This window comes from Apiospora marii (genome assembly GCF_038362585.1).
Source record: "Apiospora marii strain CBS 49790 chromosome Unknown utg000007l_segment0_segment0, whole genome shotgun sequence".
Taxonomy (NCBI): domain Eukaryota; kingdom Fungi; phylum Ascomycota; class Sordariomycetes; order Amphisphaeriales; family Apiosporaceae; genus Apiospora; species Apiospora marii.
In genome coordinates, this window is record NW_027117379.1 from 33001 (window position 1) to 53959 (window position 20959).

Sequence of the window (20959 nt, forward strand, 5' to 3'; positions counted from 1 at the left end):
TCGTTTCTGCTTCGTGTTACTTGCTTCTTGTCTATTCTCAATATAACGATCGCTCGGTCGTTCGCTCGGTCGGTCGCTCGGTCGGTCAGCATATGTAAGATCGATTCTGCTTTTGCTTCTGCTTCCTCGTAGGTCGCTTCTGCTTCCTCGTAGGTCAATCGGTCGGTCATTAGGTCGGCGTGTATGCATTGGCCCGGCTTCTCCTCCTTCTTCTCCTCCTTCTTCTCCTCCTTCTTCTGCTCCTTCTTCTCGGTCGACGTGCATGGTATCAAGCCGACTGCTTGGGTGTGGATTGAAACAGCAGACTGGTCATTAACTCGTGTCGTTTGTGAAGCTCGCTGTGATCTGCGCTCGTGATCCCGGAATGAACATCGCCCTTGTCGTCGCCCTGTCCATCTATCTGCCTGCTCCTCCTCATCCCGCTACTGCTTCCATCTGCCTCGTCCATTCGTCTTCTTCTTCTTCTCCTGCTGCTTCTTCTGATTCTGTTTCCTGCCTATTGCATACGGCCTTCTTTTGTCTACCGACAGCTCCAGACTCGCTCTCCTTCCCTGCCCAGATTGTTGCCAGTCAAACTGCCGCCAAGAAGAAGCAGGCCAAAGAAGCCGTCCTTAAGGATATTAGGAAGAGGAAAGCCCAGATACAGGCCGAAAAGCGGGAGGCTGACAAGCAAAAGACGGCGGAGCAGGACAAGACTCTGAAGGATAATACCGAGAAGGACAAGACTGAGAAGAACAAGTCCGACAAGCAGAAGCCTGAGAAGCAGACGCCTGACAAGGGCAATATTGTGAAGGACAAGGCCGAAAAGGAGAAGGCTAAGAAGGAAAAGGCTAAGAGGAAGGCCAAGAAGGAAAGGTCCGAGAAGAAGGCTGAAATAGAGAAAGCCGAACTGAAGAAGGCCGCCAGGAAATGGGCCAGAAAAAGAGAAAGCAGAGAAGGAGAAAGCCGAGAAGGAACAGGCCGAGAAGGAGAAGGCCGAGAAGAATGCCTCTATTCCCGTCCCCTGGATATTCTCATCAGTTCAAGCACAGGTCAAATCACAAGCACACGAAAAGAAGGCATGTTTATCATGCAGGCTGCGTTCAATTAGCTAGTCGCTGCGTCTATCAAGTGATTCCGTTTCCGTTTCCGTTTCCGTTTCTGTTTCCGTTTCCCTTTCCGATTGTCCATGATTCCATACTCAAAGTACGTGTCCGCCTCAAATGAAGATCTCGCGAGATAGGCAGATACCTATCGCTAATTACCAAGCGGGCTCCGAAACGGCGACATGGTCGTCGGGACCATCTTCAGGCTCATCCTCGTGATCCGACTGATGGTCGTTCTTCTGCTTCTCGTTGTTCTCGCGAATTTGCGAGAGACGATCGTTGGTAACAGCCTTGGCACCGCTGGTCTCTGGCTCATCCTCAGCATCACCAGCATTCTGCTCGGCTTTTGGCTGGGGTCCGTCTTATCCTTCTGACTGAACTCGCGTTTGACCCATTCGGTTATACCATGTCCGCCAACTGATGACCGGCAGGAAACTCGGCTTCCATCTTGATGGGCTCCTTCTTGCTGTCCGGGTTGGTCAGGGCACATAGGGCAGCTGGCTTGCCACTTGCAGTCCTTGGTATCGTGGGCCTCATGGCAACGAGCACGGTCAAGTGCAAACTTTGCCTCCTTGAAGGGGCGGATGGCGCCTTCTTTGCCAAGGTCGCGCTTGGGATTGCCGTATACACCAGTCCAACAGCTCAGGCTGCCAACGCGAAGATCCTGACTCGTCTTCTCGGGCTCGGCCGGCTTGGTCCCGGAGGCGTCGCCATACATCTCCTGCAGTGTCTTGTTGCGGTTGCCCTTCTTGGTGAAGGTGAACTCGCGCTTGGCCCACTTCTCATCTGCAATCCCCGCGAGAGTGTGGCCGGCTGGGATCTCCCCAGACATCGGGACGGGTTCCTTCTTGCAGTCACGAGTGTAATGGTGACCAGGGCGATCCACTTGCAAGACTTCGTCTCATGGTCCTGGTGGCAGCGAGCACAGTCCACACCGAAGTTGGGCTTCTTGTACGACTGGACTGTCACTTGGTCGAATAGCTTTCCGTGTTTATTCCTTCCTGTTCTAATGTTTATCCCACATTATTCCAGTGTCTCACGAGGAATGGGGTAACCGCTTATTCGAGAACTTTCCGGCTCGAGATATCCAGTTTACCCCAGGAAGAGCAAATGCTGACACCGAGAGATAGGTTGTTTGACGACACTGGGTGTGGTGCATGCTAAAGGCGGCGAACTCCTCGAAGATGGGGTAGATCTTCCTCAGATGATAATACAAGACATCCCCGCGGAAGGCTGTCAAGTAGCGGCTGAGGCAGGCAAAGTTCGAGGTGTCATCGTCACGAACGGTCATTCTGGAGATCGCGTCAAGCTCCGTGTTCATGGTGGTGTCCGTGGCGTTTTGGATGACCTTGAGGCAGAAACGGGTATCGTAAGACTTGTTGGCCTTGTCCTTAATGGCCCCACGCTTGACGATTATGTCTGTAGTGCTGGCAAAGGAGGAATCAACCTTGGATTTGGGTATGTGCGATATATAAAAAGGTGCTTCGCCAGCTTCTTGAGGCCAGTTCCGGACACTTAGCGGGAGACGTCACGGAGCTTATGCTTGACGATTCCAACACCATTTGAATGACGTAGCAGACGTTCTTGTATGAGGGGAATAGAAGCCTTACATATGCGGTTATAGGTGTGCAAGAAGCTGCGGAAACGACTGACTTCCTGGATCAGGCCGACGTGCGAAGAGGTTATACTATCGCGGTAGAATTGACGGGAAGGGAACTCCTCGATGCCACCATGCATGCGGTGAGAGATGCGGAGATGAGAAACTCGGGCGCCACCTTCCTTCATGCGCCTCAGGATGGATGTTGTAAGCTGCGGAACAAACGGGTTGACGAGATACTTCTCGCTGTCCTTTGACAGGTTGGCGGCATTACGCGAAAACGCCACAACCTGGCACTGCTCCGGACCTCCAGAAAGGATGCGGGGGAGGGATTCGGTGAAGAATGCAAAAGGTGCCAAACCCCCGGCTTCAGTAGCACGGCCAACCTCGTCACTCCAGACAATCTGCGGCTTGAAGACGGGCGAATCTGGGTTCATATCCGAAAGCTTCCTGGTCGCAACCGGGGTACCGACAATCACATTGGCGTTCGAGATGATGTGCTCAATCAGCTCCTTCGAAACCTCTCGGTAGCGTCTGGTCTCGGGCTTGAAAAGGGCCACGTCTTGATTGCGGAGCTGCATGAGCCGGCGAACGGGCTTGACGACAGGGTGGCTCGTTGGTGATCATGTCATACGCAACTTCTGAGACGGAGAAGATGCCTCCATGAAGCTTGCGGCGAGCGATCCTGTCAGCATCGAAGGAATCGGCGATCTTGGCAATCTCGACTTCAGCCATGACAGCAAGGTATAGACTGGGGACCTTATCGAAAACCACATCCTTGTGCTCGTGTTCCTTGTTGAGGCCGTTGCGATGCTCGCGCTCAATCATGTTGTTGAGACGCAGGACTTGAATCGGAAGGCCGAGGCGGGATATCATGTCATTGAACTTGTTGCAGATATCATCTACCTCAAGATTGACAGAACCACAAATGAAAGCTTTGGGCCAAATCATCTCGACGGTATCCTTAGGCTCAAGTTTGCCAGCGGAAGAAGGAGAAGCAGACTCAACAGGGGAGCGAGTGTCTCAATGATCGAGGGGATGATGGACTGGAAGGCTGAGAAGTAGGAACTGTATGACTTATGCTGGGCGGATGGGGCAGGCTCTTCGACAGGGGGATCAACGACTTGCTCATCGGGCTTTGCAACTGAATCGGAGGATTGATCAGCAGAATCAACAGCTTGCTTATCGGGACTTGCAGCCGAATCGGAAGAACCACCGGGAGAACCACCAGCTTGCTCATCAGGCTTGGTGACAGCAGAATCGGCGACGATTGTTGGGCTTGAGAAACCAAAGTCCAGTCTACCCGAATCGACATGGCTCTCTGCCTGCTTTCAAGCTGATCTCAGCAGCACATCACAACAATGAGCAGACACAGACGAGTCTTGCCCGCACCAGGAACACCGAAGATTGACAAGAGGCCGAAGGGAAGAGACTCCATATCCATGAAGCAAGCTTGCTGGTCGGTATCCAACATGATGATTTCTTGCCAGAAGTTCTCAATGAGCTGATCCAAAGCAGAAGAGGGTGTGGGAGAGATGTTAGGTTTCACATCAAGCTTCTTCTTCTTGCCGGCAGCGATGATGTCGTCCAAGGAAAAAGGCCGATCCGAGGGTTGTTCTTTGTCGCCATTGCCACCGCTGTTGTTGTCGTTGGTGCTACCGCTAGCAGACATTTTCAGGATATTGAAAAGAAGATGTCGACGGTGTTTCTTTGTTGACTAGGTAGCGGCAGGCGGAGAACTGTTGCGGCGAAACAGGTTGATCGAGTAAGATTGGCCCTTTCGACTTTACTTTGTTGCTTTAGGTGTCGTTCCTGCAGCGAAGAATGATCATGGTGGTAGGCGGGCTGGTAAATTAATTAAAGGTGCGTAGGTATATATATACGCGAGCGTAATTGAACAGTTGCGGGTGTGTACTAATTGGACCTTGCTTGGGGCTTCGTGGCGGTTGCAACTAGCTAAACCGTGGGCATCCTTGATCTGCCCATCAAGCTTGCCATCAGATCTGTCATCAGAGTTGTCACCAGATTGCTCAGGCCGCTCAGGCTGCTCAGGCTTGCTCGACTTGCCAATGAGGTTCATGAAGTTGCCCAGGAGCTTGCCAGTGAGAGCTGTGACACCTGAGACGAAAGCATGCTTGCGTCCAACAGCATCTTATTGCCCTCCTGACTTGTCATCAATGTGTCGGGACCGGAAGATCAAAGTCGGGATCCCAGTTTGTGAGGGCTTCGAGGAAGGTGGCATCAGCTTGCGGATAGATTCCCTACTCTTGCGTCGCTCGCCAGTCTCAGTGATCTTCATACTTCGCTCCTGGCCTTTAGTCTTCTTCTTTGCATCCTCGTACTGTTGCAAGGCAACCACGCGCTCTTCCTCTGTCATCTTGCAGAGAGCTTGCTCGGATGGCTTGACAACTCGCTCCGGCAAAAAAAAACCTGTCTGATTGCCAGTAGATGGTGCGTTGAATCCAGAGTCTTGACCATCCCAACCTTGAGTGGCGTTGGTGTCATCGTTGCTGCAGCCGAAGGGCTCTGCAGCGGCATAGGGAGTCGAGGAATTGACCTTGGGGGCAAGATCCTCGTCATCAAAAAAGCAGGCAGCCTTCTTGGGGGCAAGATCATCATCATCGAGAAGGTCGACAGACTTCTTGTACACAGGCTGGAGAATAGAATGGCCCCAGTCGCTGTCCACGGGCTTCGCCGGGGCTGAACGTGACCAGTCATAGGGTTTGTTCTCTGCGGGTGCGTCTTGAGGCTGGGAATCGCCAAACTCGTAGGGCTTGACGGAAGGGTTCTGCTCTTGAGAGCCAACAGACTGGGATTCGTCATCCGATGGGAGGCGTGCATCTGTGTTTACCTCATCAGGCGGCAGATCGTCCCAATGGCCCCAGCTGCCAGGCATGCGGGCAGGAGATGAAGAACCACCAACCATCTTGACAGGCTCGCAGGTTAGATCTGAATGTCTTGAACAAGTCAGTAAAATGATCATACGCGACAGGAAAAGGCAGCCATGGACGACGTTCAAGGCAAGAAAGCCTGCCAGAATATGAACAGTGCCAAGAGACCGCTGGAGGAAAGCATGACACGAGAAAGATAATGAAACTTACCTGCTGCAGTATCTATCGATAGTTGGAATGGATGTTCTTTTTCTTCGTGGTAAACACGGCAGAGATGTGTGAGTGAGATAATTGCGGAAATGTGTGTATGGGAGAGGATGTGTATATTTATGTGAGGTGCGGATGTGTAGATGTGTTTCTGTTGTTTGCAGGAGATTGAGAGAACGGCCATCCTGGAGACCGCGTCAAGCTCCATGTTCATGGTGGTGTCCGTGGCGTTTCGGATGAGCTTGAGGCAGAAACGGTCATCGCGAAGTTTCTGCTCGACATCGGAAGACTTGTTGGCCTTGTCCTCCGTGGCTTGACGCTTGGCGATTATGTCTGCAGTGCTCGCAAGGGAAGAGTCGACCTTGGAGGTAGGGATTTGTGGCTTGTAGAAGGGTGCTTCGCCGGCTTCTCGAGGTTTCTCTCGATCTCCAAGGGTGGAAGTTGAAGTTTGTCGGCATTGGACTCGACGAAGGACTTGGCCCTCGCTTTCCACTGATCCCAAGTCTCGCCGATGGAATCCTCGTCCTTGGGGTCCTTGTACAGCATCTTCGTTAGTTCTGAGCGAGCTGGCTTCGGTGTCGCCAGACCCCTCTTGGACGCCGCCGGTGTTGGGGATAGAGTGCTGGAGGCCGCCCATCTCGCCGCCAGTTGAAGTAAAAGGAGGGGTGGCACCACGATCAGGTCCTCGTCCTCGTCCTCGTCCTCGTCCTTGTCCCCGTCCTCCCATCCCACCCCGTCTGCGTGAAGGGGCCATCTTGAAATCATGGCATCTTGCAGGGCTGATTTCGTATGGCAGTACGTAGGGGGCAAATGAAAACAGGGGCCATCTTGAAATCATGGCATCTTGCAGGGCTGATTTCGTATGGCCGCGATCTTCGCATAATCACCCTTGTCGAGCTTCTCGCCCTAGTTCTTGATCTCGCTTGTCAAGTCCTGTTTGCTGCGGACCCTATCGACAGCGTTGTCGAGCGCCGTTGCCAGCTGGACATGGACACGCCTCAGCTTCGTGTGGAGCACGCGATCCTTGCCCGCTATATCCTTGCACCAGCCGCAGACGAGCCGACCCATCGTCTTCCGGCGGTTGAACGGCCCCGTGATGACGCGCCAGAACTCGCTCTCGCCCGCCACAAGCCTGACCAGCTCCTTCGTAAAGTCGTCGAAGCCCTGTACATCTTGATGTGCGGAATTGCGGCGCTCCATCTTGTCTCGTCCCGTTCGATTGGTTGGTCGTCGGAAAATTGGTGGATGATGTGGCGGGATGAAGGAAAGTCGGTCAAGTGCAGGTGAACATCAGGCAGTGGAGCATTGGCTGCTGATTCGCGTGAGCTTGTTGACGGGGACCTGGACGATATCGTCACCCGACTTGCTATGGTTTGATGCTCCGGCTGGGAGACGAAAGCGGGTAGTAATAGGAACTGGAATAAACGTGAATTGCCAGGATCTCCCCAGTGGAATCAACGGTATATCGCCACTGAGCCACTGGAATATTGTGGAATAACCAAGTGACTGCCGGATAAGAGGAATAATCATGGAAAGCCGTCGAATTGGTAGATGAAGGTAGGTATATATAACCACAGATGCCGTATTGTTGACTCCCTTGTCTAGCAGGGTCGATGGTGGGAAGCTTGACGGCCAGGTCGTACTCTGGAGAAGCATGATCGTTGAGACGGCCGGGCGCGAAGATCTCCGCGATCTTGTGTCAATCGTAGGTGGCACTGGAAGAAAATTAGTTAGCTTTGAACAAGACTTCAAGAAAAGACATGGTACTCACCCACCGAGGTTCTCGCCAAAAGCGTGCTTGAATGGTGCTGGGCTTATCCGGTTTCGCCGAGCAAGGGCATGGCCTGAAGGTAGCGCTGCAGATAGAGCAGAGGATACGCTTTAGGAAGCTGTGGATGCTGCAGGACTATGGAAAAGAGAAGCATAGCATGGGATGTGTATTCTCCAGAAGAAGAGACGAGGTGATTTGTAGTTGGGAGAGGTTGGCAATCCAGAGGGGAAGGGCGCGATGTTTATATGCGTTCCAGAACTGCTGAGAATCCAACAATCGCCATCGTGGCAGGCCAATAATCTGTTGCTTGCTGGCCACGCAAGGCTTGACAGCAAATCTGCCATGACCGGTCTGTGATTCAGACCAAAATCAACCAGACACCACTAGTTGTTGGTCATCGATGATGTGAGTCACACCTCTCATGGCTGTCATTTGAGGTAGTGTGACTCAGCCTGGCTTCTCCTGCACGCACCAGGATATCCAGTAAGTCTCCAGGAGGTGCGTTGTCTGCTTGCATTGGCGGTCATTGAGCTGTGCGTGCCGAATGAGTCGATCTCAGGGACGGGTGATGATGAGCAATGACTTTCGTCTTATTGCGCAATGTGATGACAATAAGCTCTGCAAGCTGGGTGTCAGTGCCGTTGCGGTGATGCACTTGCTCAGTTTCTGCTCCCTCGAGGAAGCTGAGAACCTCTCGGATGTGGTCTTTGAGAATGTTGGGCACCGGGCCATCTAGTCAGTCTCGAGGGGGTGCTTTTCTCTGCAAGTTGCTTTCGGTCCTTGAGCTGTGCGTGCCGAATGGATCGGTCGTCAACTTCAAGGTGCCTGAAGTGCGGTGGACCGACGCCCTGGAGGGGAAAGATGGAAGTTCCAGGCCAGCAACTTGACCCTCTATGGAGTGCCCTTCTCTGAAGCTGGGTGGCATTGCCTCGGTTCTCGGCAGTGGCATGCCGTTGTCGTGATTCGTTTGTTCGGATACTACTCCGCGTGGGAAGCCGAGAGCCTCGAGGGGGTGCTTTCTCTGCTGGCATTGGCGGTCTGGGGGCTTGCGGTCATTGAGCTGTGCGTGCTTCAATCTGTGTTCACGTGGCCTCCTTGGGCGGTTCTCGGCGTTGGCGGGTTGTGCTGTTGTCATGGACGGTGAGCGTTGGCGTTGGGCGCAACAGAGGCCGGTGTGTGCGTTCGAGAAGCTCGCACCTGCTTGATGGTTGTTGGCGTTGTGAGTGGCAAAACTGTGCACCAGAAGATGAGAATCAGCATTTGCAATGGAGATGAAGAGAGGGGGATAATACCATTGCACTCTGGTGGTGAAGGTGAAGGTGAGGGATAGCGGTGCGACGATTGGCAGAGAGGATGTGAAAGAAGTAATGATGTAATGAGTTAACGAGAGGTGGATTTGCCGTGAACCAGCAAAGTCCAAAGTCAGCTGCATTTCAATGTCAGAAAGACTCAGCTTGCCTGGCAACCTAGCTACCCCGCGTGCTTTCAGGGCACTTACACAGCTCGGGTCCGCTAAATCTAGCAGGCACTCGACACCCACTGCCCACTGCCCGCTGCAGCTTAACCCCCGCTCATGGGGTTCCCGCAACAATCAGTCAAAGTCCCAATACATGGCCAGGATCTGGAGCGATTGAAGCTCGCTGTAGCCAACAGCTTTAGAAGAGCAGAATGTGTCTAGAAGGGATCATGTGTCCTAAACAATCCCGACTATCGCAACCAGATCCTTTGCCCCAATCCCCCATGGAGTATTTCAGCCGTAGCATGACGTCCGAGGTATGCCGGCTTAGGCTTAGCAGGCAGTCTAGCAAGACGACCAGCCTAACCCGACCGGATGGCTCAATTGAAGCTACTGCAAGGGCCGTCAGGTCTAGTACAGGAAGTTGTCCAAACCGGCGAGACTTAGACCCCATCGGCCTCGATCGCGAATAGTGTTGCACCTGAGAGGATAAAACGCCCCCTTTCCTCTCAGCATTTGCCATGGGCAGCTGTCCTTCCGAACTCCGGCATCACGTTCTTTACCAACACTCTTTTGAATATGCATCTTCTCAGAGCCTCTGCGGCTCTTGCCTCGTTTGCGGCTGTGGCCAACGCCGGTGCTTGCTATCCATGCCGCAAATTGTCGTGCGCAGTCGCCCTTCGCGCGGCGGGCATTACTGATAAATCCTCATTGGCGTACTCGGAGTGCGCCGCCGCCGTTGCCCACTCGGCCCCGGCTGCGACGAGCACGGTCACGACCACTGCCTATGCCGATCCCTCGTAAGATCTCTCTCGAGCCTTGGCAACCCTCATATGGCTGACTTTGGATCAGGAACCGCTTTTGTCACAGAGACGTCTACCGTGACTACCTACGCCGCGAACCCGTGAGTCTTTTTCTCCTCTTCTACTTCTAGAAGACGCTGACCCACTGCCACTGTCTACGAAGATGACGCGTAAGTAGTGCCGCCCCTTTGATAAATACGCCATGGCTAACACCCTCCAAAGTCACGATTCGGTTACGGTAACATCCACCTCCACGGCCCCTACCGACACGACCACGGCAACGGTGACTGCGTCCACCACGGCCAGTGTAGTGCGCGTTGTGGAATACATTGACCCGCTGAAGCGCCGTACTGTCCCCACTCTGGCGGTCCCGGCCTACCTCGAGGTGTCTTGTGCGTCGTATTCCGACTACCTGTCCGGCTGCGCGTGTTTCGGCGTCCAGCCCACCACCACGGTCACCACCACGGTCAGCCGCGGCCCGACCGCCACCGTCACGGCCACGTCGTCGGTGACCTCGACGCTGAGCCTGGGCCCGACCACGACCGTCACCAGCACCGCCTCGGCCGTCGTCACCTCGACCCCGCCCGCCGACACCGTGACCGCCACCACGACGGTCGTCGCCCAGACGCAGACCGCCACGCTGAGCTCGTTCCTGCTCCAGCCCACCGACGAGCCGGACGCCTACATCGGCCAGAAGACGTACGGCGGGGGCACCGAGGCCTTCCACATCGTCGTGCGGGACCGGGCGCTCGCCGTGCCCTGCACGTTCCACAGCCAGTTCCCGTACGAGAGCGTCGTGTGCGGCGGCTTCATCTGGGTGCAGACGGACTTCCAGGACGACATCTACGGCATCACGGCGGCCGCGTTTGCCAACGCGGGCGTCGACAAGTTCTCGTGCGCCTTCGACGGCCAGGGCCTGCTCTCGTGCTCCAGCCCTTCGACCGGCGGGCTGCGGACCAGCATGCGGTACGTCAACGACGGGCGCCGGCCCGATCTGGCTCTGGTCACGCCGGACGCGGGCATGAGGGGATACAAGGAGGTGGTGCTCCGGGCGGTCCCGGTCTAGTTGCATCCGTGGAATACACTCACGTCCTTTTCAACTTCTTACTCGTAACCACTATATAATTTGTAATCATAGTCGTAATCTCAAAGCAGGCTCAGAGTCCAAGCTGGCGGGGAAATAACCATACCGTTGCTTCCTTTCAGCTTCAATGTGTTGCCGCACACTATCTTTCTTACCCAATGTACTACCGTAGGCCGGCTTAGCAAGGAGGGCTCGTAGAAAGGGGTCGTCGTCGTCGACGATGCCATCGCTGAAAGAGATTTCGGTATTGGTGTAAGTTGTTGTTGAAGGGCGGGAAAGTCATGGACTTTTGCTTCCCGAATCCGTTGTGCACGTCTAATGCTACAAAGACCTTCGGTGCATGAATGGCATGAGTAGGAAGCTCCCAGTTCTCGTGCATTTTCTGGTTGACTCGAGCGGGCAGATGGAGCTCCCATCGTACAATATCTAGGAACCAACAGTCACTGCGGGTTCCCTGCTCCTATATACTGCACCTGGTCCTTGATGGTCCAACAGAAGACAGCTATGCAGTCCAACGGACCTATGCCATAGGACTGAGAAGAGCAGCTTTCCAGATTCATAACCGATACTGCAAAGACGAAGTGCAAGAGCTCTCTTTTGAAATTCCGGCACAATTTCACGAAGCATAAAGCCGAACACTCCAACAGTACTTGCGAGTGGAACTCATGTATTAAGAATGAGACACGATATGTAAGTACTTATCTAGCCACAACCCAGCCCGTCCAGAACAGATCTATATACAATCGATCGATCCCCCACCCAATGCAATGCTAACACCCCCTTTCTACAGAGCCCCAACCAACGTGTTGAAAGCCTGCTTGGGCTGGTAGCTCCGGTCGAACAGCAGCGGGTTGTCGCTGGAGCGCCAGCTGTCCTTGTCGGAGACGCCCCACACCGTGATGCCGACGCACTTGGAGACCTGCAGGCAGGCGTTCATGACGGTCAGGTAGTCGCTGGCGGCGGCGCCCGAGATGTCGAGCTCGGTGATGGCGACCTCTTTCGCCTGGGAGGCGGCGAGCGCCTTGAGGGCGGCGGGCACGCCCGAGGCCGGGTTCCAGCCGCCAGGCGCGGCGAGGTGGGCCTGGGTGCCGATGCCGTCGATGGGGACGCCGGCGGCGATCCACTTGTTGACGTGGGCGACCATGCCGTTGGTGACTTTCGCGTAGTTGGCGATGTCGAGGTTGTAGTCGTTGATGTAGAGCTTGGCGGCCGGGTCGGCGGCGCGGGCGGCCTTGAAGGCGATGCTGACAAAGTCCTCGCCCAGCACCCGCGAAAAGACGCTGTCGCGCAGGTTGCCGTCCTCGGCGAAGATCTCGTTGACCACGTCCCACTGCAGGATCTTGCCCTTGTAGCGCGTCACGGTGGTGGTGACGTGGTTCTGGATCACCTGCGTCAGCGTGTTGCGGTCGCTGATGCTCGAGACCCAGCTGGGCAGCTGGCTGTGCCACAGCAGCGTGTGGCCGCGCATCAGCTTGCCGTTGGCCTGGGCAAAGTTGACGACGGCGTCGGCGTTGCCGAAGCTGAAGGAGCCGCGTTGGGCTGGGCGTGTTAGCAAGAATTCGAGTCAACTATTCTTAAGGACACCTACGCTCAATGGCATCCCACTTCATGCTGTTCTCGCAGGTGATCTGGCCAAAGTCGCTCTTGACAATGTTGGTCAGGGGGCCGTTGTTGAGGTGGTAGTTGTCCATCTCGGTGCCGAAGTAGAGCTTGCCCTTGGCCTTGAACTTGCCGTCCAGGCCGGACCCGCCGCTGCCCCCGCCGTTGCCGTTGCCGCCGGTGGGCGTCGGGTTGCTGGCAGTCGTGGTGGGCTGCGATGGCTGGCCGCCGCCCGTGCCGGGGACGCACTGGGAGTACCAGTCACTTTGGACGCTGTTAGCAACGGCCTGTGGACGCTGTTTGGGGTAGTCTTACTTGGACTTCTGGCATACGGCGCCGGAGACACACGTCGTCGCGCCAGTCCAGCCTTGGCCGCCGCCTGCGGTCACGTCAGCAATCTTCGTCTTGATCAGTTAGAGGTGCAGCTCAACTTACACTGTCCGTACATCGGGGCCTGAGCCAGCGCCGCCGCAGGGGCGAGCACAAGCACGAGAGAAGAGGTATGCATGATTACTGATTAAAGCTGAGGACGGGGTGGTATGGGGCTGAAGCTGAAGCTGGTGCAGGGAGCGTGTCGAGCAAGAAGAGTTGTCGATCATCCGGGGCTTGACTCCTGGGTTATATAGCTGCTCCGGACGCATCGACATGCTCCTGGCAATGATATTCGCCCCCCTTGCAACACATCATCAGTACCCCAGAAACAGCTACGGTGGTCTGCCAATAATACGACCATGACTCGAGTGCGCTGGTGGGCGAGGCAGGGGCCGCTAATGGATGGAAGATTGTCGCGACGCTACGAGGCTCCGAGACTATGTAGATTCTTTGGGCCGTCTTGGCATCTGGATCTCGTTCCAACATTCCGGCCCACAACAGGTTAGCCTCTGGGCAAGCTTGCTATTATCGCGTTGGCGGGCAGGGGTGACAGGGACCCGTCATCTGATGTGCCGCAAGCTAATTCGCCACTAACTGGCCGGGGAAGCTAGCAGCTAGGTCGTCGTATCATTGTCGCACCGTCCGTCGCGCCCGGGGATTAAGGAGACCGGGTGCACCGTCCACAATGCCTTCGCCGGCTGGAGGTGTGACGCAGCTCTGGTCAGTGTGAAATGTTCTGGGAGGGAGTGCGGACCAAACAAAACCCACCCACGGGAGTCGGCCCACGATGTCGCATTTTGCCTAGCCTCGGCCCCAGACCAGGGCAAAAAAAAAAAAAAAAACCCACGAGTGACAGGGCCGGAAACGCAGCGCCGCCTCCGCAATTCTTGCCGTCTTGGGCCTAGGCCCGCCGCCGCCCACGATTTACCTCGCAGCGCAGGGCGACGTAGAGTCAACAAACCTCCGGCTCGACGCTTTAGGTAATCTTATCTTGAGTTGCACTGCATGCGATGAGGGATCCCTCTTCTAGTTTCCGCTGGGCCGGGCTGATCAGATAAGTCGTTGTAAGACGTCTGGGCTGTTGTCATGTCACTTTGCTATTGCACCAAAACAATACGATTGACTGCTTCCGCTTGTCGCTCATTCCAGGACAGAGATAGTCCTGTCAGAATGGAAGTTCAGATCAGGTTGGATAGGTACTTTGGGGATTGCTCAGATGACATGTCGCTTGATGGTCATGCGACCGTGGCCGTATCCCTTGATGGCGATAGCGCGGCTTCTGGATATAAGATATTTTATGTGGATGGATGGTCGACATGTCAGTTCATCCAATCGGATATCATGTCGAAGGAGAGCATGATGCCAATAGCAACGACTGGTCCCTGGTATGTACATTATGTATAGTACAATCTGGTGAGAGCAGCGCTTTCGCCATCCGTGGGACAGTAGCCTAGAGAGAATAGGTCGGGTATCTGGCTTCGACCTCCCGAAGAAAATGCGCAAGGACGCAGCAGTCGCAGCTCAAGCTTGGACAAGAAATGTTCATAAGTGCAGCAGCCTGGGGGTTGATCTTAATGCGCCCCAAAACATATATCGACGAAACAAGTGAATGACCCAATAGAATGTTCAACTACCAGATTCCAAACTATGTCTTGCAATTAGGCCTCAATCTTGGAAGCAAAATCCCGCACCGTGTCGACCACGCCCCGTGTCCAGGTGAGATGGGGCGAGTGGCCGGCCTTGCACACGTACATGACAAACTCGCCCGTCTTCTGGCCTTGCAGCGCCGCCATGCCCTCCTGGTACTCCTTGGGCAGCGTCTGGTCGTCCTCGAGAACCAAGTAAGCGCAGGGCAGCGCGGCGTAGGCGTCATTGGTGAGCTTCGTGGTCAGGATAGGGGACGCGGTCAGCGTCGCCTCCCACTTATCGGCCTCGTCGTCGGGCAGGCCGTTGAAGAGGAACGTCTTGGGGTCGACCATGGTGCCGAGCCCGGCTGCGCCGTGTTTCTAGGTAAACGATCATACAGTTAGTCTCGAAACGCTCGCCTGGTTGCTTCTTTGACCTGGGTAACAATCGCGACCAATTCTACTTACGTGAAATCTCATAAAGGGCGGCACTGTCGCAGGCTTGTCCTTGGGCTGGAAGAAGCTGTTGATGGACTCGCCCACGGGAATCACAAACGCCCCCATGTAGAGGATACCGATCACGCCGCCCTGCTGCCCCTTCTCCCGGCGAGAATTGAACTGCAAGTCGGGTCGCGCGGCCTGGGTGGCGGTCCAGCCTCCCGAAGAGTGGCCGACGAGGAGGACTTTCTTCCCCTCGTCACAGATGACGGGCTCGAGCACGCCGTGGATTGCTGCAACGTCCTCGTCGCCTTGCGGGTAGCCTCCCACGGGCGGCTCGCGGTCGTAGTCGGGGTTGGTGACGTCGCCGACGTTGAGCTTACTGAGGTCAGCTGTGGGGAGTTGGGGGCAGTAGGCGTCGATACCGGCGGCCTTCAATGCGTCCACCAGCGGCCCGTACGGCGCGGGCGAGTGGTAGGAGCCGTGGCAGATTACCACGGCCAAGTCGTTGGGGGTGCTCATGGCGTACGGGGTCAATGGGTTCAATATGAGGGCGGGGTGAGATGTTGGATATTTTTCTGGCATTGGGTCTGACGGGAGGGGCTACGTACTGGTGAGTTTTGAATTGCGGCACAGCATGCAAGGGGCACAGGTGAGGCGAGCTAGTAATCATCAGTTGCGAGAAAAGACTCAGATGTGGAGATGATGCTAAGATGCAGTTGGTTTGGTATGACGCTGTCTGTGATTGGTTCCGCCAAGTCAGGGAGCAAGGACCCCTGTACTCCCTCGCAGTCCTAGATCTAGAACAGGTAGTTGGCGATTGAGGTCATCCCATTAGCAAAGAGTCAATCCAGAATCGTAAGCTACATCCAGATGCATAGCTGGTGCTCTTAATCCCATACTATGGGACCCGAGTAAGAGACGCTTCTGTTCTCCATCCGCCCGGCCCATGATCAGAAGTCTGGCGGTCCCGATAGATCCTATCTCGTTTTTGGAACCTTTGTATCCAATCTGACCCAATCCGCGGCTCCTCACTTCCATCTCCAATCGCTTACGTCAAGGGCGAGTCAATCGCGAGCTTATCTTCGGATACGCCACTCGACATATCTATCACCTCCTTTATGCTGAGAGTTACACATGTCCTGGAACACCTCCTTGGCTCCGGACTCGTCGGGTCGCTCATGCAGTCGCATGGGCCACTTCTCAACGATAGTGTGCTTCTCCTTCATCTCCAGGCCCATCGAGTGAAGGACGGGAACGAATTCGGTATCCTTCACATATCTAAGCGCAGCCAAGAGTCAGCTGATGCAAGGGGGGTTCCAACGTCGGATGACGTGGTCTAGGATTTTGGTACCTACTTGCCAAATAGATCATCATAGTCTTTGAACATGTCCATAACGGTCATCATGCGCAGCATACCAGCATCGAACTCGTGCCGGGGCGGCGATATTGGCAGGTACTCGTTCGCTCGACGGATGGCAGCATCCATGTCTTGTTGGGACTTTTCGCCGCTTATCGCCACTATATCGTGGACTGCGTTCATGAAGAGCGTGATGAGCGTGGCGTGCGGGTTCACGCTGGGCGGCTTAAGCAGAGGGCCGAGCTGGCCGACGGCGCCCACCGGGTTCAAGTAGGCCAGGTCCGTGATGTTGGATGTCTAGGTCCCTGGTTAGTAAGATCTTTCTTGGACTTTCGTCCAAGGACATACCTCCATGCGGTCGAACCGAGTCGGGCCAGGGCCAAAGTGACCATAGAGGTGATCGGCATCCATCTGCATCATCTCTACCCAGAGTTTAGAGGGCAGGCGCTTGTGGACGTTCATCACCAATTCAACCACGTGGTAGTAGAGCCGACCAAAGACGTCGTTGACCCCGGCGGCCGATCCCGCCTTTTGGATGTGTGACATCAGCCAGCCATTCGTGGGATCGGCCGAGTCCATCGTATGCCAGCCTCCCGAGTCGGTGAACATTGTCCTATATAAAATCTTTCTGTCAGCTAATTTTCTTCCATTTTCTATTTTCAATTCTTTCAACCTTTTCCGGTTTCTTTTATTTCTTAATAAGAAAAGGTAGTAACTCACGGGTTAGGGACGGTAAAAGCCTCGCTAGAAGCTCCCATCGGCAGCAGGATCCCGCGCTCCCGGAACTTCTGGGCGCCGAAGCGCGTGGGAGGGTCCGCTTGGGAGTAGGCCCTTTCCTTGTAGTCGACCCGGGACGGGGCCAGCATCACGGCCCGGCGCGCCTCTTGGGCCTTGGCCACGGCCACGTCCGGCACCTTCGTGTAGTTCAGCAGCGAGTTCCAGGACTTCTTCTTCAAGAGGACCCGGAGACTGCCGCGAGGGGTCTCGAAGGTCTTGCCCAGCAGGGCGCTATCGGGTGTTCATCAGCGTGGGGGTGACAAAAGCGGAGTACCACAGGTGGACGACGTTCTGGGCGGCAACAACGGGGTCTTTCTCGACGAGGAGGAGCATCCACATAAGGACATTTCGTGCCACAATGTCGAGGTCGCGGTCGTTGATGATGATGTTGAGCTTGCCATCATAGGTGCTGGGAACCGCTACGTGGGTCGCGAAGACGTTGCGTAGGTCGCCGGAAGCTGGGCGAGGTCAGTCATATACTTCATGAAATGTGTAACAAGACGTGGTAAATCATACCAGCGAAGAGCAAGTTTATGTCAGACTGCACGTTGATACCTTCGTTCCCTGAAAAATTCAATACATCGTAGGCCGGCATGTTGCCCCAGAGATATTTGCTGTCCTTGAAGTTGAAGGCCGACGAGGATGGTATATTATGGCCAACAAAAGCCGGAGGACGTTGTTGGATGTCCCACTGGGGCAGCCATGTAGGCTTGAGCAGGTCCGACTTGCAGTCTGGTTTATGCTTGGCCCAGTGCGCCTTCTGGCATTGGGGGCTGCAGTATAAGACCATGAGACAGCTCCCACACGATGACGTGCCCGACTTGTCGCAGGGGCGATTCGCGCATATCCGTTGCAGACTCATCCTGCCAAGTTGCTGTTTAAGGTCCAAGTGATTATATTGAATCCTAGTTGGATGTCGAGATAAAGAATATGGTTTCGCTGTGAAGTAAGAGAATTGAAATTTTGTTTCTTCTGATCTTTAAACGAATGGACATGAAAGTCTAGGCGAGCTTAGGCCTCCACGCAAGCGGACAACCATCTTCCTGCCTGGCAACGGCTCATCACAGCATACCAATTGCCTGAGATACTGTGACACCAGGTGGAGGGCCCCTAGGCAAACGCACTCCATGCCTCAGTCCTGGAATGCCACGCAATACCTCGTCAAGCAGTAGGTGTTATTCAAGGTAGTCAAAAAGCCTAGGCAACCAAAGTCGACAGGGGAACTTGGCACGACAAAGGTCCAGGCCACAGTCTTCGGGTTCATACAAGGGCCACCGGAACCAAGTGGAAGTAGGATGGCATAGATCGGCCTCATTGTCATCCAGCTTGAGCATCTTCTGATCCGCACATGTCTCTTCTACCAAAGCCCGAGTGTCTCACGCACCAGCAATGCTCTCACAGGCTGGACATCTGCTTTAGAAACTTTTCCCCCCACTGCCGTATTTTCAGCATTTCGAATAAGTTGACGGATGTGGTAGTTTCCTAGGTCCGCCAACGAATGACAGAATGGCGCAGCCAAACGACTAGGCGGGTCACTGTGGCTGGAGTATAGCAAAAGCGGCTACACCACATTGGTCATAGATCCTGTGCCCGCCGAGTGGGTTCTCGAGATGGGGTATTCATACCCGTTCGGGAAGATATGGGGACACAGCTGAGGACTAGAACAAATCACGTAGACGATGAGATGCTGCTATACCATGCTGCCTCGCGACGAACACAGGTGCTCGCATATAAGGGGTCGCTCAGGAGTCGCAGGTTGCACTGCGTGATATTTCACCTTATTTCCAAAGCCATGCGATAGGTACAATCTTAAATGTTCCTTGTTACTATTGCTGTTTGAAACTAGTATCCAAAACCACATTACGCAAACAATTTGCTTACATGAAGAGCGTTCAGCTGCTATGATAAAATGACCGACACGCTAATAGACATCCCAAAAGACACCAAACAAAACAAAACAAATTACAACCCAGATATTCAAAATGCCAATCCATTCCTACTCGAAACGGGCGCGCTTCTCGGCCTGCTTGGGGACGCCGTCCTGCCCTCCGTCCTCGTCCACGTCCGACTTCTTTTCTTTCTCCTTGTTCTTGGCCGGGGGCGGGGTGAGGAGGTGGGAGTCGTCGATATCCCCAAAGACGACCTGGCTGTCGTCGACCATCTCGCGGTTCATGTGGGCGAGGAAGCGCTCCTGCTCGGCCAGGAAGGCCTTGAGCTGGACGGTGGCGATGTGGCGCTGGTGCCCGTTGGCCTCGCGCAGGAGCCGCAGCTGGCCCCTGACTCTCTCCTCGAGCATCTCGAGCCGGTACTCGCAGAACTGGTTGTACAGCTCCGGCAGGTTGCTGATGGGCCGCACCGTCGTCAGGACCGTGTCGTCGCGCACGATCGGGTTGCGCGGGCGGAACGACGTCACCATGCTGATGCGCTCCGCCGTGCCGAGGGCGCGCAGGGCCTGGTGCTCGATGTAGCGGCCCTGGAGGACCACCGCGCAGCCCTGGGGGTGTTAGCTTTCGCACCAATAAAAAAACAGAGTAAAAAGCAATGGGCGGCCTACCATCTGGGGCCCGCGGACCTTCATGATGTCGCCGTTGCCGGTGCGGAGCGCCGTCTCGCCGCCAATCATGGTGGTGCAGTCGCTCAGCATGGTGACGCAGACAAAGGGGTAGCTGTCGGTGTGCCAGTCGACGATGGGCTTGTTGTCCTCCCAGGGGCAGCCCGCGATGCCCTCGTCGGCCTCGTACTGGGCCCGGTCCTCGAACGCCTCGATCTCCTCGCGGCGCTCCTGTTCGGACTTGACCGAGATGTTGATGTGCGCGATCTCCAGGTCCATCTCGGGCACCAGCTCGATGCCGGCGATCTTGGAGATGATGGCCAGCGTGTCGGGGCTCTTCCAGGCGTCGTAAACGAAAAGGGGCGTACCTATGTCATATCAGTGTCTGCTGGATGATTCGTTTCTGGCGACAGAACTCACTTGTTGGCAAACCCCCGCAGCTGGCACTGGGCCAGGTTGCTCGAGTACTTGCAGTTCTGCAGCACCTCGGGGCAGAGCACCTCCTTGCGCATCCGCATCACGGCCTCCTGCGTGAAGAGCGGGAAGGGCTCCGACACCGCCACCGGCGAGATGCCCGTATTCTCGGGCAGGCCCAGGTCCTTCATGCTGTACACCTTGGGGGGCTTCTTGAAGCCCAGGTGCTGACCGGCGTTGAAGGACTCGTTGCCCAGGGGCGCGGCCTCCTGCTTCGCCGGCTCTACGATGATGGGCTCCCAGCTGGCCGGCTTGGGGTCGACAGCAAAGGGCATGACATCGGCGGCCGCCATGGTTCAGGTTCTGGTTCTGGGTAAAATGGCTTATATTAAACGTGGTATATCTGATACGGGTGGGTGGCGGCAAGACACCAAGGAAGACTCTGTCTGATGGGTAGAAGAAGAGAGAACCAGCAAGGCAGCAAGGGTGACGATGATGGGGATGGGTATATATAATAGATGTAGAGTATAGCCTGGGAGGATGGGTGGTGGTGGTGATGATGAGGAGGAACTGGAGTCAACAAGGTGTCATGAACCTTAGCATCGATGACCCTTTTATCATTTTCCGTGACGCTTCTGCCATCACGGATGCGTCTAGGCCTTATCTATGATGAAGCGCGAGTTAGGTGTTCGCATGTGGCCCCCTCCCCATGCTAGTCCCGGCCCTTTCGTGGCGCCCCGCGTTTGCGCTGGGGACGGAGGGCTTTCGTGACGATGGGACTAAATCGTCGATGACCGCCAGCAGCCAGTTCTTTGCTGCATTCCCTGTACGAGAAGACGGAGGCAGACCATCGTCGCAGAGTGTGTAGGACTAAGCGAGGGGTGGAGGACGAGGCAAAGTGCAGTGTCGACGATGGGATGCGTCAGGGT

The 20959-nt window shown here is 55.3% G+C and overlaps 13 protein-coding genes across 13 annotated transcripts; 3 read left to right on the top strand and 10 right to left on the bottom strand.

Annotated features, from left to right (window-relative positions):
• Positions 1 to 364: 364 nt before the first annotated feature.
• PG985_010413 (uncharacterized protein) lies at positions 365 to 1090 on the top strand (the record flags this gene model as incomplete). The annotated part of the gene is made up of 1 exon (XM_066830181.1): positions 365 to 1090. One exon carries the CDS (start codon positions 365 to 367, stop codon positions 1088 to 1090), a length of 726 nt encoding a protein of 241 aa, XP_066680863.1.
• A 146-nt stretch (positions 1091 to 1236) lies between these two features.
• Positions 1237 to 1917, bottom strand: PG985_010414 (uncharacterized protein; the record flags this gene model as incomplete). Its single annotated transcript, XM_066830182.1, has 1 exon — positions 1237 to 1917. One exon carries the CDS (start codon positions 1915 to 1917, stop codon positions 1237 to 1239), a length of 681 nt encoding a protein of 226 aa, XP_066680864.1.
• A 683-nt stretch (positions 1918 to 2600) lies between these two features.
• On the bottom strand, positions 2601 to 3263 carry PG985_010415 (Nonsense-mediated mRNA decay protein 1; the record flags this gene model as incomplete). The annotated part of the gene is made up of 1 exon (XM_066830183.1): positions 2601 to 3263. One exon carries the CDS (start codon positions 3261 to 3263, stop codon positions 2601 to 2603), a length of 663 nt encoding a protein of 220 aa, XP_066680865.1.
• A 761-nt stretch (positions 3264 to 4024) lies between these two features.
• PG985_010416 (uncharacterized protein) lies at positions 4025 to 4354 on the bottom strand (the record flags this gene model as incomplete). The annotated part of the gene is made up of 1 exon (XM_066830184.1): positions 4025 to 4354. The coding sequence occupies one exon, from the start codon at positions 4352 to 4354 to the stop codon at positions 4025 to 4027; it is 330 nt and encodes a 109-aa protein (XP_066680866.1).
• Positions 4355 to 4834: 480 nt separating this feature from the next.
• On the bottom strand, positions 4835 to 5608 carry PG985_010417 (uncharacterized protein; the record flags this gene model as incomplete). Its single annotated transcript, XM_066830185.1, has 1 exon — positions 4835 to 5608. One exon carries the CDS (start codon positions 5606 to 5608, stop codon positions 4835 to 4837), a length of 774 nt encoding a protein of 257 aa, XP_066680867.1.
• Positions 5609 to 6107: 499 nt separating this feature from the next.
• On the bottom strand, positions 6108 to 6545 carry PG985_010418 (uncharacterized protein; the record flags this gene model as incomplete). Its single annotated transcript, XM_066830186.1, has 1 exon — positions 6108 to 6545. One exon carries the CDS (start codon positions 6543 to 6545, stop codon positions 6108 to 6110), a length of 438 nt encoding a protein of 145 aa, XP_066680868.1.
• Positions 6546 to 6590: 45 nt separating this feature from the next.
• PG985_010419 (uncharacterized protein) lies at positions 6591 to 7067 on the top strand (the record flags this gene model as incomplete). Its single annotated transcript, XM_066830187.1, has 1 exon — positions 6591 to 7067. One exon carries the CDS (start codon positions 6591 to 6593, stop codon positions 7065 to 7067), a length of 477 nt encoding a protein of 158 aa, XP_066680869.1.
• Positions 7068 to 8287: 1220 nt separating this feature from the next.
• On the bottom strand, positions 8288 to 8983 carry PG985_010420 (uncharacterized protein; the record flags this gene model as incomplete). Its single annotated transcript, XM_066830188.1, has 1 exon — positions 8288 to 8983. One exon carries the CDS (start codon positions 8981 to 8983, stop codon positions 8288 to 8290), a length of 696 nt encoding a protein of 231 aa, XP_066680870.1.
• A 603-nt stretch (positions 8984 to 9586) lies between these two features.
• Positions 9587 to 10876, top strand: PG985_010421 (uncharacterized protein; the record flags this gene model as incomplete). The annotated part of the gene is made up of 2 exons (XM_066830189.1): positions 9587 to 9807; positions 10033 to 10876. 2 exons carry the CDS (start codon positions 9587 to 9589, stop codon positions 10874 to 10876), a joined length of 1065 nt encoding a protein of 354 aa, XP_066680871.1.
• Positions 10877 to 11678: 802 nt separating this feature from the next.
• PG985_010422 (glycoside hydrolase family 10 protein) lies at positions 11679 to 13001 on the bottom strand (the record flags this gene model as incomplete). Its single annotated transcript, XM_066830190.1, has 4 exons — positions 11679 to 12433; positions 12483 to 12780; positions 12826 to 12872; positions 12929 to 13001. The coding sequence occupies 4 exons, from the start codon at positions 12999 to 13001 to the stop codon at positions 11679 to 11681; spliced, it is 1173 nt and encodes a 390-aa protein (XP_066680872.1).
• A 1522-nt stretch (positions 13002 to 14523) lies between these two features.
• Positions 14524 to 15450, bottom strand: PG985_010423 (uncharacterized protein; the record flags this gene model as incomplete). Its single annotated transcript, XM_066830191.1, has 2 exons — positions 14524 to 14871; positions 14959 to 15450. 2 exons carry the CDS (start codon positions 15448 to 15450, stop codon positions 14524 to 14526), a joined length of 840 nt encoding a protein of 279 aa, XP_066680873.1.
• Positions 15451 to 16007: 557 nt separating this feature from the next.
• Positions 16008 to 17855, bottom strand: PG985_010424 (uncharacterized protein; the record flags this gene model as incomplete). Its single annotated transcript, XM_066830192.1, has 6 exons — positions 16008 to 16209; positions 16287 to 16585; positions 16637 to 16901; positions 17009 to 17296; positions 17340 to 17523; positions 17582 to 17855. The coding sequence occupies 6 exons, from the start codon at positions 17853 to 17855 to the stop codon at positions 16008 to 16010; spliced, it is 1512 nt and encodes a 503-aa protein (XP_066680874.1).
• A 1206-nt stretch (positions 17856 to 19061) lies between these two features.
• PG985_010425 (uncharacterized protein) lies at positions 19062 to 20383 on the bottom strand (the record flags this gene model as incomplete). The annotated part of the gene is made up of 3 exons (XM_066830193.1): positions 19062 to 19559; positions 19620 to 19950; positions 20037 to 20383. The coding sequence occupies 3 exons, from the start codon at positions 20381 to 20383 to the stop codon at positions 19062 to 19064; spliced, it is 1176 nt and encodes a 391-aa protein (XP_066680875.1).
• Between the last annotated feature and the right edge of the window lie 576 nt (positions 20384 to 20959).